This window comes from Strix aluco, chromosome 3 (assembly GCF_031877795.1).
Source record: "Strix aluco isolate bStrAlu1 chromosome 3, bStrAlu1.hap1, whole genome shotgun sequence".
NCBI lineage: Eukaryota > Metazoa > Chordata > Aves > Strigiformes > Strigidae > Strix > Strix aluco.
In genome coordinates, this window is record NC_133933.1 from 99831605 (window position 1) to 99845613 (window position 14009).

The 14009-nt window shown below is 36.0% G+C and overlaps 1 protein-coding gene across 1 annotated transcript in view; it reads right to left on the reverse strand.

Moving 5' to 3' along the window:
* The window catches only part of COL19A1 (collagen type XIX alpha 1 chain), a 226280-nt gene that overhangs the window by 39227 nt on the left and 173044 nt on the right, over window positions 1-14009 (reverse strand). Inside the window, exons 34-41 of the mRNA XM_074819814.1 lie at window positions 10251-10292; window positions 9088-9141; window positions 8188-8241; window positions 4705-4758; window positions 3753-3806; window positions 1660-1704; window positions 995-1045; window positions 867-911 (exon numbers count right to left, since the gene is read on the reverse strand). Of these exons, the coding sequence (XP_074675915.1) occupies window positions 867-911; window positions 995-1045; window positions 1660-1704; window positions 3753-3806; window positions 4705-4758; window positions 8188-8241; window positions 9088-9141; window positions 10251-10292 (399 nt within the window). The remainder of the gene's footprint in view (window positions 1-866; window positions 912-994; window positions 1046-1659; window positions 1705-3752; window positions 3807-4704; window positions 4759-8187; window positions 8242-9087; window positions 9142-10250; window positions 10293-14009) is intronic.

Consider the following 14009-nt stretch of genomic DNA (forward strand, 5'->3'; position numbering starts at 1 on the left):
TTTTTGCATTACTGCATTAAGGCTGTACTTTGCTAATGCAGTGCATTTAGAATCAGTATTAAGTCCAGTCCTCTCAGCTGATTAATTTAATATAAAATCTTAGTAATATTTGTTTTTTGTTTTGCTGTTCCACAATACAGAGAAAGACAGCTCTGCAGTTCAGTGCGAGCACGTGACTACAAGCGGCACATAACATAAGGACAAAGTCCTCACTGATGGCTACAACATTTTTATGTGGTTTACCTAAATGACAATCACCTTAAAACAGCAGAACTTGCCTATGACGCTAACAAGGAGGAGGACCTAAATAAGTACACAGTATCATTGACTCCACAGAACCAAAGCAACAGTGTCCAGCTGTAAGGCGGTACATCTGCACTCTGCAGCCCTGTGTTACTGCCACATTATAATTCTCGTTTTTACACATTTTTCTGCACTGTAGCTGCACACAGTGAATCAGTGACAGAGTTGAGATCAGAATTCATGAGCTTCTCATTTCCAGCACCAAATTTAACCCATTACAAAACTATGCCATCACTAAATATAAATACTATATTACACATTTTAAGATATGAGGATACTTTCACTAGAGAGTCCAATAACAAATTATGTACCATTTTTGCAGCCTTTACTTGCTAGGGTGAAATACTTAAATCAAAATAAACTACTCTCCAAAATGGGCTAAAATGCTTGATAAACACATAAAATCACATACATTTACTACATACCAATCTATCCTTATTTTTTTCTGTCTTTCACATATAAAATCAAATTCCATGCCACTTACCAAAACTGCATGCAACTAATCAAGCCCTCTGTTACTATGTTAATTAACTATTAGAAATTATGTTTCTCTTAATACTTACCGGAGGTCCTGGTGGACCTGGATAACTGGCAACACTTACACCTCCCTAAACAGCAAGTTTAAAAGTTGAGTTAGGTCAAAATTAGGTGTCGATTGAAAAAAAAAAACCCCAACATTAAAGAGAAATACCTGGAGCTTATACAAGCTGCTCATTCCATTTCTTTCATTGTAAGGCATACCCTTTAAAACATGAAAACCAGGTAAGTGTCACAATTATGCATTATAAAGGCAGAACTCTTGTCCTGTTCAAGCTGCGTGGCTCAGCAAAGCTGTGATAACATTTTTGTTCTCAACCAATTTTTCAAAGATTCCAGACATTTCAGTAAGAACATAAGACACATATCAATGCAGCTTAGGACTTTTTTTGAATTATGCAACCAGAAACTGGTAAATCTCAGTGTACATTACATTTTGATATTTACTATTATGATAATTCTGCAGAATTAATTTTGTATTAGGTACTATTCCAGTCAATTTGGAGTCCTGTGAGCTCCACAGACTTTCCCTAGGTTTCCTGACTTCCCTGATCTCAGGTACACAAGTTATCTAAATTACTTTAATAACATCAGACACCAAAGTGAACTCATTTGACCAAGTTTCTAGGATGGCTTTACTCAGCGATGAATCACAAGGAAAAAAGGAATACAGAAACCTTTTGCAAAAAGACATTGACTGTCTTCCTGCACTATTAATGCATATTAGATTGACAGTCAGTTCTTTCTATTACGTTACATTTTACCCACAGGTATACTGTTCCTAATATAACATTCAAAATATAAACCAAAATGTCTCACCGGAGGCCCAGGTGGTCCAGGTTTCCCAGGAGAACCTTCACTACCCTAGTACAGCAAGAGATTCATACAACTCATTTACTGCAACTGATGTCCACATCTATTCCATACCCAAGCTATGATAACCATAATGACAATATACAAGAGATACAGTCAATATGAGCAGGTAATATCAAGAATAAGTTCTCCTGCCCAGCTCCTGCTTAAGCATTACACAAGTTATTAATCATTACTTTATACTATTTTTTTATTTTGTTAGTTACTTGATGCTTTATGTGTAGTAACTTCCTTGTGGCAAAATAGTGGTGGTAACCTGGGTTGTGAAACACTTCATATATACCAGGAGGGAGAGGAAGAAAACAAAGAGTTGTTAATTTCTAAGCAACTGGCAGATTACCATTCATTTTATGGTTTGTCTATAATTTTGCAAAAGCCAAACCTCAGTTGATCATTCACAGATAAATAAAGAAGAGCTACAGTTTCAGAAGTTCAGTCTATTTAGAAACACACTGAATAAAGATCTTCTTTAATAAAAGATATAATGAATATCTTTTGGGTTTTACTGTAAAATATTAATCTGTGGTTACCTGTATCTGTAGTCTGTTTTGCTGATGTACACTTATATTTAGAAAAAAACTTCTGAGTTTTTGCCCCAGCAGAATGGCAGGGTCTCTGAACAGTATAGACTTACAAAGGTTTCAACATCAAATTTCCCAAACAAGATCTTTTCAAAATCTCATCACTACAATTCAGTTAAAAACACTGTATAATTTGGAACAAGTCTGCCAGAATTTTTCACTGACTTCATTGGATCTTCTTAAACATATGTCTGTGAGACACTTGGGTTGCATATTTAAAATTATTACGGTGGCAAAAGTCAAGTTAAGTGTTCAATGGCAATAATTAGCTCACCAGAAAAATATAATTGTTATTAAATGTTTATACTAGGATAATTTCCAAATGGTCCTGCTAATTGATAGAAACTGTCAGCCTCCAAAGAGTGATAAAAATACTATACTTTAGAAAGCGTGTTATATGATCATTTCTCAAACATGTTCCCCAGATGAAGAAAGGAGGAGGAAATTACTCTGGCTGTATTTCAATTTACTTCATCACTCTTCAGCCATCGACTTTTGCCCATTTTGAACTATGAGACACTAGTTATAGAGCAGTGGTTTCTCATTCTCACCTGTGTGCGAACTGTAAACAAGGAACTAGGAAAGACTTGTGTTTTGCATTCAGTTGCATAAAAGTAAATGAGTGTGGTAAATTTTTGCTATTATGGTCTGCAAGGAGACAGCTTTCAATCAGTTTTTATACTGAAATAATTTCAGAGGTCTACAAAACAGTTTCCTTTCTTACTTGTACCAGAGTCAAGGTTTTGTAGAGTATTAGTAGGATCACATACATTGATATGGCAGTGCTATGCCTGGAAAAAACCAGGGTAAAGCTGAAAAAAACTTTCAGAAAAGCATATTCATATACAAAATGAAGAACTTGTCCCAGAAAGTATTTTGTAGCAAACTAAGTTTGTGTCTGCTGTATTTCACTGATCTGAGGTACCGAAGAAATGAGCTCGACATCTTAGTTATAATGGATAATATCAAGTGCCTGATAAAAGAGCACATCGATAAAAAGCAGTGCTATAACAGTGTAAATTAAGTTTAAAGGAAGCTTATATATTTTTGCAGAATCACTTATACTCAATAACCTTCAGTACTTGTGAAGCAGTTTTAAAGCATGCAGTTACTTTTGACTAAAACACTGGTAAAAGAATGAGAAGCAGAGCAGGTAGTAACTAATATACTATTTCACAAACTATTTTCACCTTCCTAAATTTTATATAATATGTCACACTTAGAGAACATTCACTGCAACTTACATACACCACAAGGACTACGCTTCAAAATATAAGCCCATATATACGGCATAGTTTGGGGAAAGTACTTGTATAAAGACACAAATCAAAATTAATTTGAAAATGTATGTCAAATTCTTGTTTGTGCTTTATGTTAAAAAACCCCCCAAAACATAGGAGACATAATAGGATTGCAAAACCTTCACAGATCTTTACCAAGACTAAAAAGAAGGAATACCTTTTCGCCTTTTGACCCTGCTGGACCAGGATGTCCAGGTCTTCCTGTGACTCCCTGCACAACACAGTATCAGTTTATATTAGTTAAGAAACAATGAAACACAGTATTTTTCCATTGCAGCTTAGTTTTTAAAACCTGTACTGTTTTGAAGGTCATTTAAATCTAATTATGCTTCTCCAGGTTTAAATATCTCTTCTGTTTGATACAACAGCTGTGTCCTTCTGATAAGCCCTTTGAAGGATAAAACTTTTGTTTGTGGTTGCATTTTCACCTTGGCAGACTAAATGAACTGACCTTAACACCTCTTGATACTGCTAAGAATTATGCTTTACTGCTAAAATGCAGATTTACATATTCCATATTAAACTTCTTAAATGTGTTACAATTTTTGAAAGAAGGGAATCATTAGTACTGTCAGCAACCTAGGAATGAATAATGATCATACTAATGTGATCTCATCCAGTACATAGAAAATTAAAAAAATTCCAAGAGGAGTTTTCCCAGAAATATCAACATTTTTAACAGTATTTTTCAGTGACTTTAAATATTGGCGGCTTATTCTCATACTTTTTTAAAATGTTTTCAGAATGCTTAGCTGGAATTATTTTTAGATTTTTACTACTAACATTATTACTATAACATGGGTACAATTACATAATTAACTGCAAATTTGCACATCATAAGTCATGTAACCTCACAGAGTCTCTAATCATGTCAAAACTCCAGACCCATTTGAGTTACATAAACTCTGAGCACAGACAATGACAGTATTTTCAGTAACATCAATTCACAACATAGTTTCTTTTATTAGAGCCAGTATGGGTAGGATTTTATTATTACTCTCTTAAAAACCAAAAGAAAGGACAAGAAACTAAAAATATGATGTTTTACTAGATAGTTATAGCAACCTCTGCAGAGATAGATTAGATCACAGTTGATACCACCCACTTACAGATGGTCCACTGGATCCTGGTATGCCTGGCAGTCCAGGAGCACCTTGAAGGCCCTGGAAAGTAAAAGAGCATATGTCTATTTTTTCTCCCACTTTTACCCCAAAACCTACTTATATTCAGCATGTCCAGCAGTATTTTAACAATGTTAAGGCATGTTTTCACCTAAAAAGTTAGCATTATTTTTAGGAATGAAAAAAAACCCCACCATGCAGGGAAGAGATTATCATTGAACAAGGTTAGAGGCAACTTCTTGCTTGGCTGATACTACTTCTCCTTCAATCTTTCACATTGTTAGCTTATGTCCTGTATATCTTTTTGTCTTTAATTGTGCAGATAAGAGCAGAACATCTGGCTTTTCCTTAGAGATTAATTTTTCATTTTCTAACACTAAAAGGCTTTTCTGCTGGTGAGAAGACATATATGAGACTTCTCAGTGTTACCTGATGCTATCTAAATGCAGTGATGCTTTCTGCCTGATTTATTGATTTTACTTTTTGGTAATAGAACATGACATTTGACCTCATCGCCCTCTACAACTTCCTGAAAGGAGGTTGCAGAGAGCTGGGGATGAGCCTCTTTAACCAAGTAATAAGTGATAGGACAAGAGGGAATGGCCTCAAGTTGTGCCAGGGAAGGTTTAGACTGGATATTAGGAAGTATTTCTTTACAGAACGGGCTGTTAGGTGTTGGAATGGGCTGCCCAGGGAGGTGGTGGAGTCCCCATCCCTGGAGGTGTTTAAGAGTCGGGTCGACAAAGCGCTGAGGGATATGGTGTAGTTGGGAACTGTCAGTGTTAGGTTAATGGTTGGACTAGATGATCTTCAAGGTCCTTTCCAACCTAGGTGATTCTGTGATTCTGTGATTTTTTGTAGTATTTAATGACCTACTTTCCTGCTCTTATTCTATTTGATTGCTTGGAAATCGATGGATTCTGGTATCCACTTACTAAACATACAGATGTGCAACTTACTACAGTGGATAAAGGTGGGATTTGAGACAAGTCTGCATGTCACTGAGTCTCTCCTCTGCCACACCAGGCTTACGTGCAATTTTAGTCACGTAGAAGTCATGTACTAATGAGAGCTAATTGCTCTCAGTTCCCCCTATAATCCACAAAAGGAAATAGGTTCCTCTCAGCAGTGATTCACAGGGTGCCTAACCTCTGACAAGACGAATTACCTCAAAAAAGACGTATTTCTGTTGTATACAGTGTTTAAGAAGGCATGGCTAAGGGGGAAGTCTAGAAAACCAGAGGTCAGGAGCCCTGAAACAGAGGCTCTGAGGGAGAGACTGAGGGAAAAACTTCAGAGAGAAATAAATTAGGAAAGATGTAGAGATGGAGAGACACATTGATTCCCCTTTCTTGCTCCTACACACAGAGGACAACCATCCACCTCTGCAGCTTTTCTGAGTGGCAATCCAACTACTAATGTTTTCTCTGCTCATTTTGAATTACTTTACTCTGATGGTACAGTCACCTGGAAAATGAATATGAAGCCAAAGGAACATTTTCTGTAATTCTTATTACTGATGTTAGAAAAACCCTCCCCTGAAAAAAGGAATGTTTTAAAAAGGAAGAGAACTAAGCTTCAACAAAGATTAAAGGGTTATTCAAAAGCACATGGAAGTTAATGAGCGTATTTCAAAGAGCTTCAGGTGGGCTTCTCTTTCCTCTCTTTCCACTCCCATGCTAACCAAATCATAAAAATGAAAATAAATGCATTCTTTGAAAATATGTAAATTTGTAAAAAAAGTTGCTTTTAAACTTTGTAAACTCTTTTATAAGTGTTTCTGAAAATAAATTCACTTGCGCCCTCAACATCATAATCAGATGCTGCTGCTAAACATTGAAAACATCAGAGCTGAGGCAGCTAACCAGTTCTCAAACAGTGAAGAAGCATGTGAATAGCTGACTTACTAACACAGCACAGCGCCCTACTGAATCAATAAAAAAATTTAGAATGAATTTACTCTGGAGACCTTTAAAAAAAAATAACTGCCAGTTATAATTTTGCCTTTCCCTTATTACCATCTTAATTGCCTCTAATATCTCACCTGATTCTCAGCAGTAAATAGTATCCAAATTGTTGAAACTGTTTTGCTAGTGCCTCAGACTACTAGGCTTGAATTGTAGAGGTACCCTATAGGGCACACGGAGGATGTGTTACTTTCCCATTTATTTTTCAAGTAAAATTCTGCTTGGGCTTCACTTATAGCTGCCCCATCATTGTAAGGTACATGTTCTAAATTCAACCTCAGAAGGCACTTGCTCTTAAGAAGCAAAGACATAATGAGCTCTGCAGAACGTGTAAAAACAAGAGGAAAAATAAACATGATACTTTAGTCTGACAATCTGCTAAATTCTGGGGCAAAGCAGTAGCAGGAATACATATCTAATGCTTCTGTTGCAACTTTTTTTCTCCTCATATAACTTTACTTTTGGAAGCCAAGGATCCTGATGAACACAGATTTTTAAAAAAATTATTCTCATTCTACTACTGTTTGAAAATTTGTACTATCGCTTTAGCACTAAAGAAATGTAAAATGCTCATAAAGAATTACAGAACCCTCAATCAATAAGCTCTAAATTTCTTTCATATTTTCCATGTGCTTTCTCTTGTAGCCAGCACTCCCAAATTACAAGAGAGTGGTATGTATTTAACAGTGCCAGTTAAGTATTTTGGAATTTCAAAGTGTTCACCAGATATTTTGTAACAGACTACTTATTTCAACTAATTCAGTTGGCTAAGGTCTCTAGGACATTAATTTATATACTTATATTCATTTGATTAATAGCTTCTGCTTTGGTGATTTTCTTTTTTTTTTTTTTTTTTGGACAGAGATTGCTCTTGAACTGTTAACTGCAAATGTTTAAATTTAAAATGAAAGCTATAGCAGCTGTTTTGGATTCAGCAGTGCAAGTCATATGGCTATTTTTCCTTCTGCATAGTGACATAAAAGTAACTCTAAGAATGCAGTATATGATGCAAAATACTGTAAATATTTTCAATTCAGTATCTTCTAACATTTTCCAGTTTCCACTTAATAGTAATTGCTGTTATGACCATTCCCATCAGAGTATTTGCTTAATGGAATGTATTTGAAAGTGAATTCTAAAAGGGAGCTAACACAATGAAAGCAAATATGTTATAAAACATTAAATATTTTCTGAAAATATTTGGCATTTGGCTATTTATTGCTCTATCCTATACTGTTAAAAATTCCCATTTAAAGGTACATGAGGCTTTAAAATATACAAATGAGCAAAAATCTTCACACAAAAATTTAAATAGATGTGATTTAATTGAATAATAGCATTTAATCTTGTTGAAAATTGAGAATTGTGGGCTAGTTATAGCAATACATTACCATCTCAGTAGTTTTAAAGAACTGAATAACATTCTGTGCATTTCATTCTCGGTCTAGATCTTTATTCAGGTTCAGATAAGAACGCAACCACTATAGAAATGAAGTAATTTTACCTCATCGCCCTTCTCTCCAGCAAGCCCAGGAAATCCACGTTCACCTTTGCTTCCCTATGAAAATGTAACATTTAAACAAATACTTTCTATTAGCGAACAATGAATTTCATGCTCTGTAGGGCATTTTATGCCCCACATTTAATATATGCTAGTATGAAGCCCTTACAGCAATAGTACCTAGAACAGAAAAAGAGGCTGAGTACTACCTGAAAGTTTTAAAATATGCCTCCCATCAAGGTGAAATGAAATGAGTGGTTTTTACCTAGTAGGCAAACGAGCCAGAAGGCATGATGGAGACATCTTATTAACACCTAAGAGCTTAAATTCTCGCCAAAATGGAGAAAGTACACTTTCCTGGAATTAGGCTCAACTATAGGAGATATTTATATGCCAAACCATGTGGCATTTGATCAGATTACAGTGAAGCAGAATTTTGGTTATGTCAGTGAAACTTCAAGTCCCACTGAAACAGCTGCGTTACTCCCATGGGAACATGGTGCAAAGGCACAGGGCAGTCCAGCTGTTGCACAGTTGAGGGAGCTATGGGAAGTTTCCTTCTTCACCACTGGATTCTTGTGTGAGACTCACCTAAAGTAAGCCTACAAATGGCAATGCACTACTGACAGTCAAATCTGAGCTAGCTTTAATGGACACAAGACACAGAAGAGCTACTCTGGCTTGGGATTCAACTCGGGCTATTTCACTCACTTTCCTGAGAGGAAAGGCAAAAACTGACACAGGAAGAGGGCTGAACTGTAAATATCATTTGAAACTTTAGGCTGCCCAGATGCTACAGGGATAGGGATCAGACAAAAAAGTCAAAACTGTCAGAGGTAAGAGTCTGGCCTTTTACTTTTAACAAGCAATAAAGCAATGTAAACTACTCTCTTGAAAACTTACCTTGGGCCCTTCTCTACCAGGGATGCCTGGAGGACCTCTTATGCCCGGATCACCCTGAGGAACAGACCGAAAGCCAAGTGACAATTATTTCTGTGACACAGGCAGAAGGTCTGATCTATTCAGATGGCTTCCTTCCTGCCTTTGTGACCATTCCTTCATTCTACCCCAAAGCCTTGTCTTCAGTCCTTTCCCTCTTCTACACAATATACTTGTTCAGATATCCTTCCTTGCTTCCCTCCCCATCTCTCACACTCTGTTCAAACCATGCTAACAAATTTTAGCTTAATTTTGATAGGACTCATAAATTACTTCATTTTGGATACATTTGAGCAAGCCATCTTCCTTTTAAGGATTACGTAGAGATGAAGGCTACTTGTTACTCACACCAGCTTCAAATCTATAGTTATTTTAAAGTAAATGATTCCTGCTTTGTTTAGAGAAGCATTTTCCAGCTAAATTACAATCTTGCGTAAGTGCTAACCACAAAACACAGAGAAATGAAGAATAAAGAATCAGTAAGAGAGAGAACTGACAAAGAGGTAGAAGAGCATGTACAGGAGAAAGACAATACAACTGCAAACAGAAAGAATCAGGGAAAAGCCCAAAGCTAGACCTAACAAACATCAAAACTGGGAATGAGAAAGTCAATAAACCCTAAGTACATGTATTAATAAAGGACAGTAGAATAGGATAACCTCTCTCCTCAGAAACAATGTGTACTTTTCATATTGAAATCCTTCTGAGCACACTTTTTGTTTTGGAATACCACAGATCACTTCAAATTTTATTATTTTTCAAAATAATATCTTAGAAATTCTAGACTATTTTCCCCATTTGGTATATTACCAATATTAATGCTACAATGTGAAGCAGGGAATGGGGGTATAGTAGCAGAAACTTATATGGTAGACTGGATGTGCTGAACAGGCACTTTTGCTGGTTACTACCTCACATATCATTCAACCGTTATTTTGCAAAATTCATATAAAATACATTTTTTTGAGATTTTGTAAAAACAAAACAAAGATCAACAAAAATCTCAAAATTATTTTAGGTTAACCAAGTAGGTCAGAATTGGACCTACAGAAACTTTCAAGTGCATATTTCGTTTTAAAAAGCATGCTGATAGTAAACAAAGATACTGAACCTCTGAGAATGTTTACCTTCAGTATAGCACCCATGTCTCCCACAAGTGGCAGTGCAATCTGAAATTAAAAAAGGCAGCTGCACTTAATGTTTTACACGACACTACTGATCCTGATGGGTTATCATTGCTTCTAAAGTTTATATTGTTACACACATAGCTTATTACATTTATGTTGGTTGAAGCTATTTTTTAATGAAAACTCAAAAGAAAAATCAGGGTTTCAAATATAGTTAATTATGGCTGTCTATCCAACCTAACAATGTAATTCTTCGTTACAATTTCAAGGAAGTTCCTTAAACCATGACAACAGCATAACTCCAGAACACAGTAAATTTCACTTTCTTATAATAATATATTGTTGGTTTTGTAGCATACCAGCAACAACTTACCACTATTGCAAAGTCTCACAGACTATTCTTACCTGATTATCTTCAGTTGTTTTCCTTATGCTTTCTCCTAAGCTTTGACTCTACTGTGAACTGTAGCATGAATTGTGGAGATGCCAAAGCTAACTTCAACAAACTAGCTCAGGTACTGGAAATAATCCAGCTACAGCAACATGAGCAACATGTGTAGTATTTTTTCCTCCTTTAAACAATAAGAATTAGTGCAAAACTCTGTGGTGCCACTGCTACCAATACTAATGTTAAGTCATTTAAAGCTCAGTCAATAGGTTTATACCATACTGCACTATATCTCAGATTTCCAAGTGCTGCCATTAAACTTACATTTAAAGAGTCCCTGTAAAAACTAATTGCACCAGTTATCATCAGCTTCACTCACAGACTCTTCAATTACCAATGCTCATTTCTTCTTCTTGCAATTGCTAAAGCAAAAATAGCCCTGGGCAAACTATAAAATTAGACACATACAAAATTTGTTATTGTTTTTGTTTAGTCTGTTTCAATCATTTCCATCTTGAAGGAGAAAAATAAAATGTAAGCAGTTTTGTAGCATATTAGAAAAACTGTCAGTTGGTAGCAATGGGTGTAAAATACCAGCTCAAGAGAAGCACTGCTGAACATACTTAACCATAAGTGTAATCAGGAGTACACCATTTACAGAGTAGCATCACCACCTTTGAAAGCATGCTGAGAAGTTTTCTAGGGTGAGACAGCCACCTAAAGCAACTTAGGGATGTAACTGTCAAGTATGAAGTCCATTCTCTGCACAAAGGTAAACTGTGCATAGACAGTGTCACCTGCTCTTAAAAACCTGTAACAAGGCTTTAAAACAACTACCACATACCTGCATGGTCTGACTTTTCATCCTTCTCCTTGTGACAACACAGGCACAGATAGGCACACTATTAGTGTCACTTGTTGGTCTTTCTGCTGGACTACACAAGCGTAATTTCCCCAGTCTCTTCTCTTTGTAATGTTCTTGTTTTAGCTGCAATATAATTTTATGGTACAGGCCCCTAAACCTTCAGTGCGACAGGGTCCTAACATGCAGCTGCAAGGGCACATCAGGTGTGAGAGCAGGCTTACTGCATTTGTGCCATACAGCTCATCTACACTACGCACAGTAAGTCCAGCCCAACTGCACACATCCTGTAGAGCATAGCTGTGTACACTGAACTCTGAATGAGTGTATGATATATGCTGGGCTTCTGAAAATGTTAAAATGGCCTTAATTCTCCAGACTCTCTCCTGCTTGCTACATCTCCCTTTAAAAATGTTCCCTTCAAAGAGAAGAGTATTTCAAGAGAGCAAAAGGCAGCAATTCTCCTGTTAGTATGTTTTACCATTTAGACCTGTCTGTTTAACAGTGGCATTAGATTTTTTACTTACATTTAGTTTACAGTGCACTGTGCCTTCCAGACCTATTCTACTTATGGATTTTGTTTTTTCTTATTAAGCACTTTATACTCATCTGTCTTGAGTTTAATCTTGTTGACTTCAGACTGTCTCTGAATTTTAAGTTTTGATTATATCTTCAAAAAGCTAGCAATCATTCCCAGTCCAATTGCGGAATTTATATCTACTTATCCTAGTCAAATTAAATCACTGAGAAGAACTGGGCATGGGAGAGACCTTTCCCAAGTTCAACAGTAATCTGCTGATAGACACTCATATCCATATTTTTTGATAAGCATTAACTATATGGCAATTATGTCAAGAGCATTTTTTGCTTGCTTATAAAAACATCAGGAGGACAGTCTCAAAGTTTTATTGAAGCCAAGGTATATAACATGAGTGTTTCCCTGTCTTTCCCAAGAAAGTTAACCTTCCAAAGACAGAAATCTGATTTATTCCATGGCTGGTTCTGAACAAAATTATGCCATCTTGTGTTTCGACTTTATCACTTCTACCGTTGGGACTTAGAAATAAATTTTAAAAACCCATTTCCTATCTTTCTTGCAATCAAACTTTTTTTCAACTGACCTATTACATTCTGGTTCCTCTTCTATTCACCTTTTATGAAGATATGTCTTCTGTTAGCATCTCTCCCTTCCTCAAAAGCTGCATCTTTCTCAAAGTACTGAAAGGTAATGCTATAATTTAGAGACTGTTCTGGTTCATTCTTTGAGGTGAATTACACCAGATCTTCATGCTGTATCTAAACCCTCTTTAACTAATTCTTTTTTGATTAAATTAATTAAAATTAATTTTATGTATTCTCTGAAAAGCAACTTTTTTCAGTGGACAGTGAAAAGCCACTAAATTATTCAGCTTTCTCTGCACATTCTATAATTTAATCTCCATGATTATTAAATAACAGACTTTACTGGTCTTTCAAATAATTGTATTCACAGTGCCCTTTTCTTGTTTTTATATCTGTTTCTAACTGAACCTCTTTATATCTGAATCTTTGCAACCATCTGACTCGAGTTCTACCTTCATACTCAATGCCAGTGATAGACCTGCTTTTACATACTGATTTTAGGCCTTTGAGAAGCTACTAATACTCTTAAGTGTCTCTTAAAGCACTGTACCAGTTCACTAATGAAGGAATCAAGGAACCCACTCATGAGAATCACCATCCTGATCCTTCATAATCAACAGTGCATATGTTCTAGCATATAGCATATAGCATAGTTCTCAGGGTCTTCTCTGGAGAAAGCTGACTGTTCTTTACGAGATGAAACCTTTCTGTGATTTTGGGGCTAGTTTATCCCTCTGTAAACTCCTTGTTTTCAATCCTCAGGCTTACTTGTGGATTGCCATGCACCTGTACCATCAAATGTTTAATTGAAAGCATGATATATTTTACTGCCTAACATATTCCTGCAGCAGCACTGGAGCATTTCTAATCCCTTCACAGGCTATCAGCAGTCTACAGACTAGTTTGGGAAATCCTGCCTTAGATTTGCACTGCTGGACACTTGAAGATGTACCTCACTCATAAGACATGATGCAAGCCTCTGCATCTGAGGAGTATGTGCAATAGTCAGGTATGTGAAGAATTGCTAGTTTAAGAGATGAGCAGACTCAGATCACCAAGATACTCTACTCACTCAGCTAAAAAGCCAAATTCATGCCTTGGTAAGGAACAAAGATTTTGCTAAAGGACATAATACAGTTCAAATGTTAGGTTTTGTAATTTTTATTTTCATTTGTTTTGATATGTCTCAAATAAATACTACTATCACTGTGTCTCCCTGTTGTTTTGAAAACTGTGCCTTTGACTAAAATCTCTTGGGAAATATCAAATCCTATAAAGCCAATAGGATCACAGGTGAATTTAACAATTTTTTTTAAGCTCTGGTTTTGTTTTTTGTTTGTTTGTTTGTTTGTTTTTGTTTGTTTGTTTGTTTTTGTTTTTTTTCTAA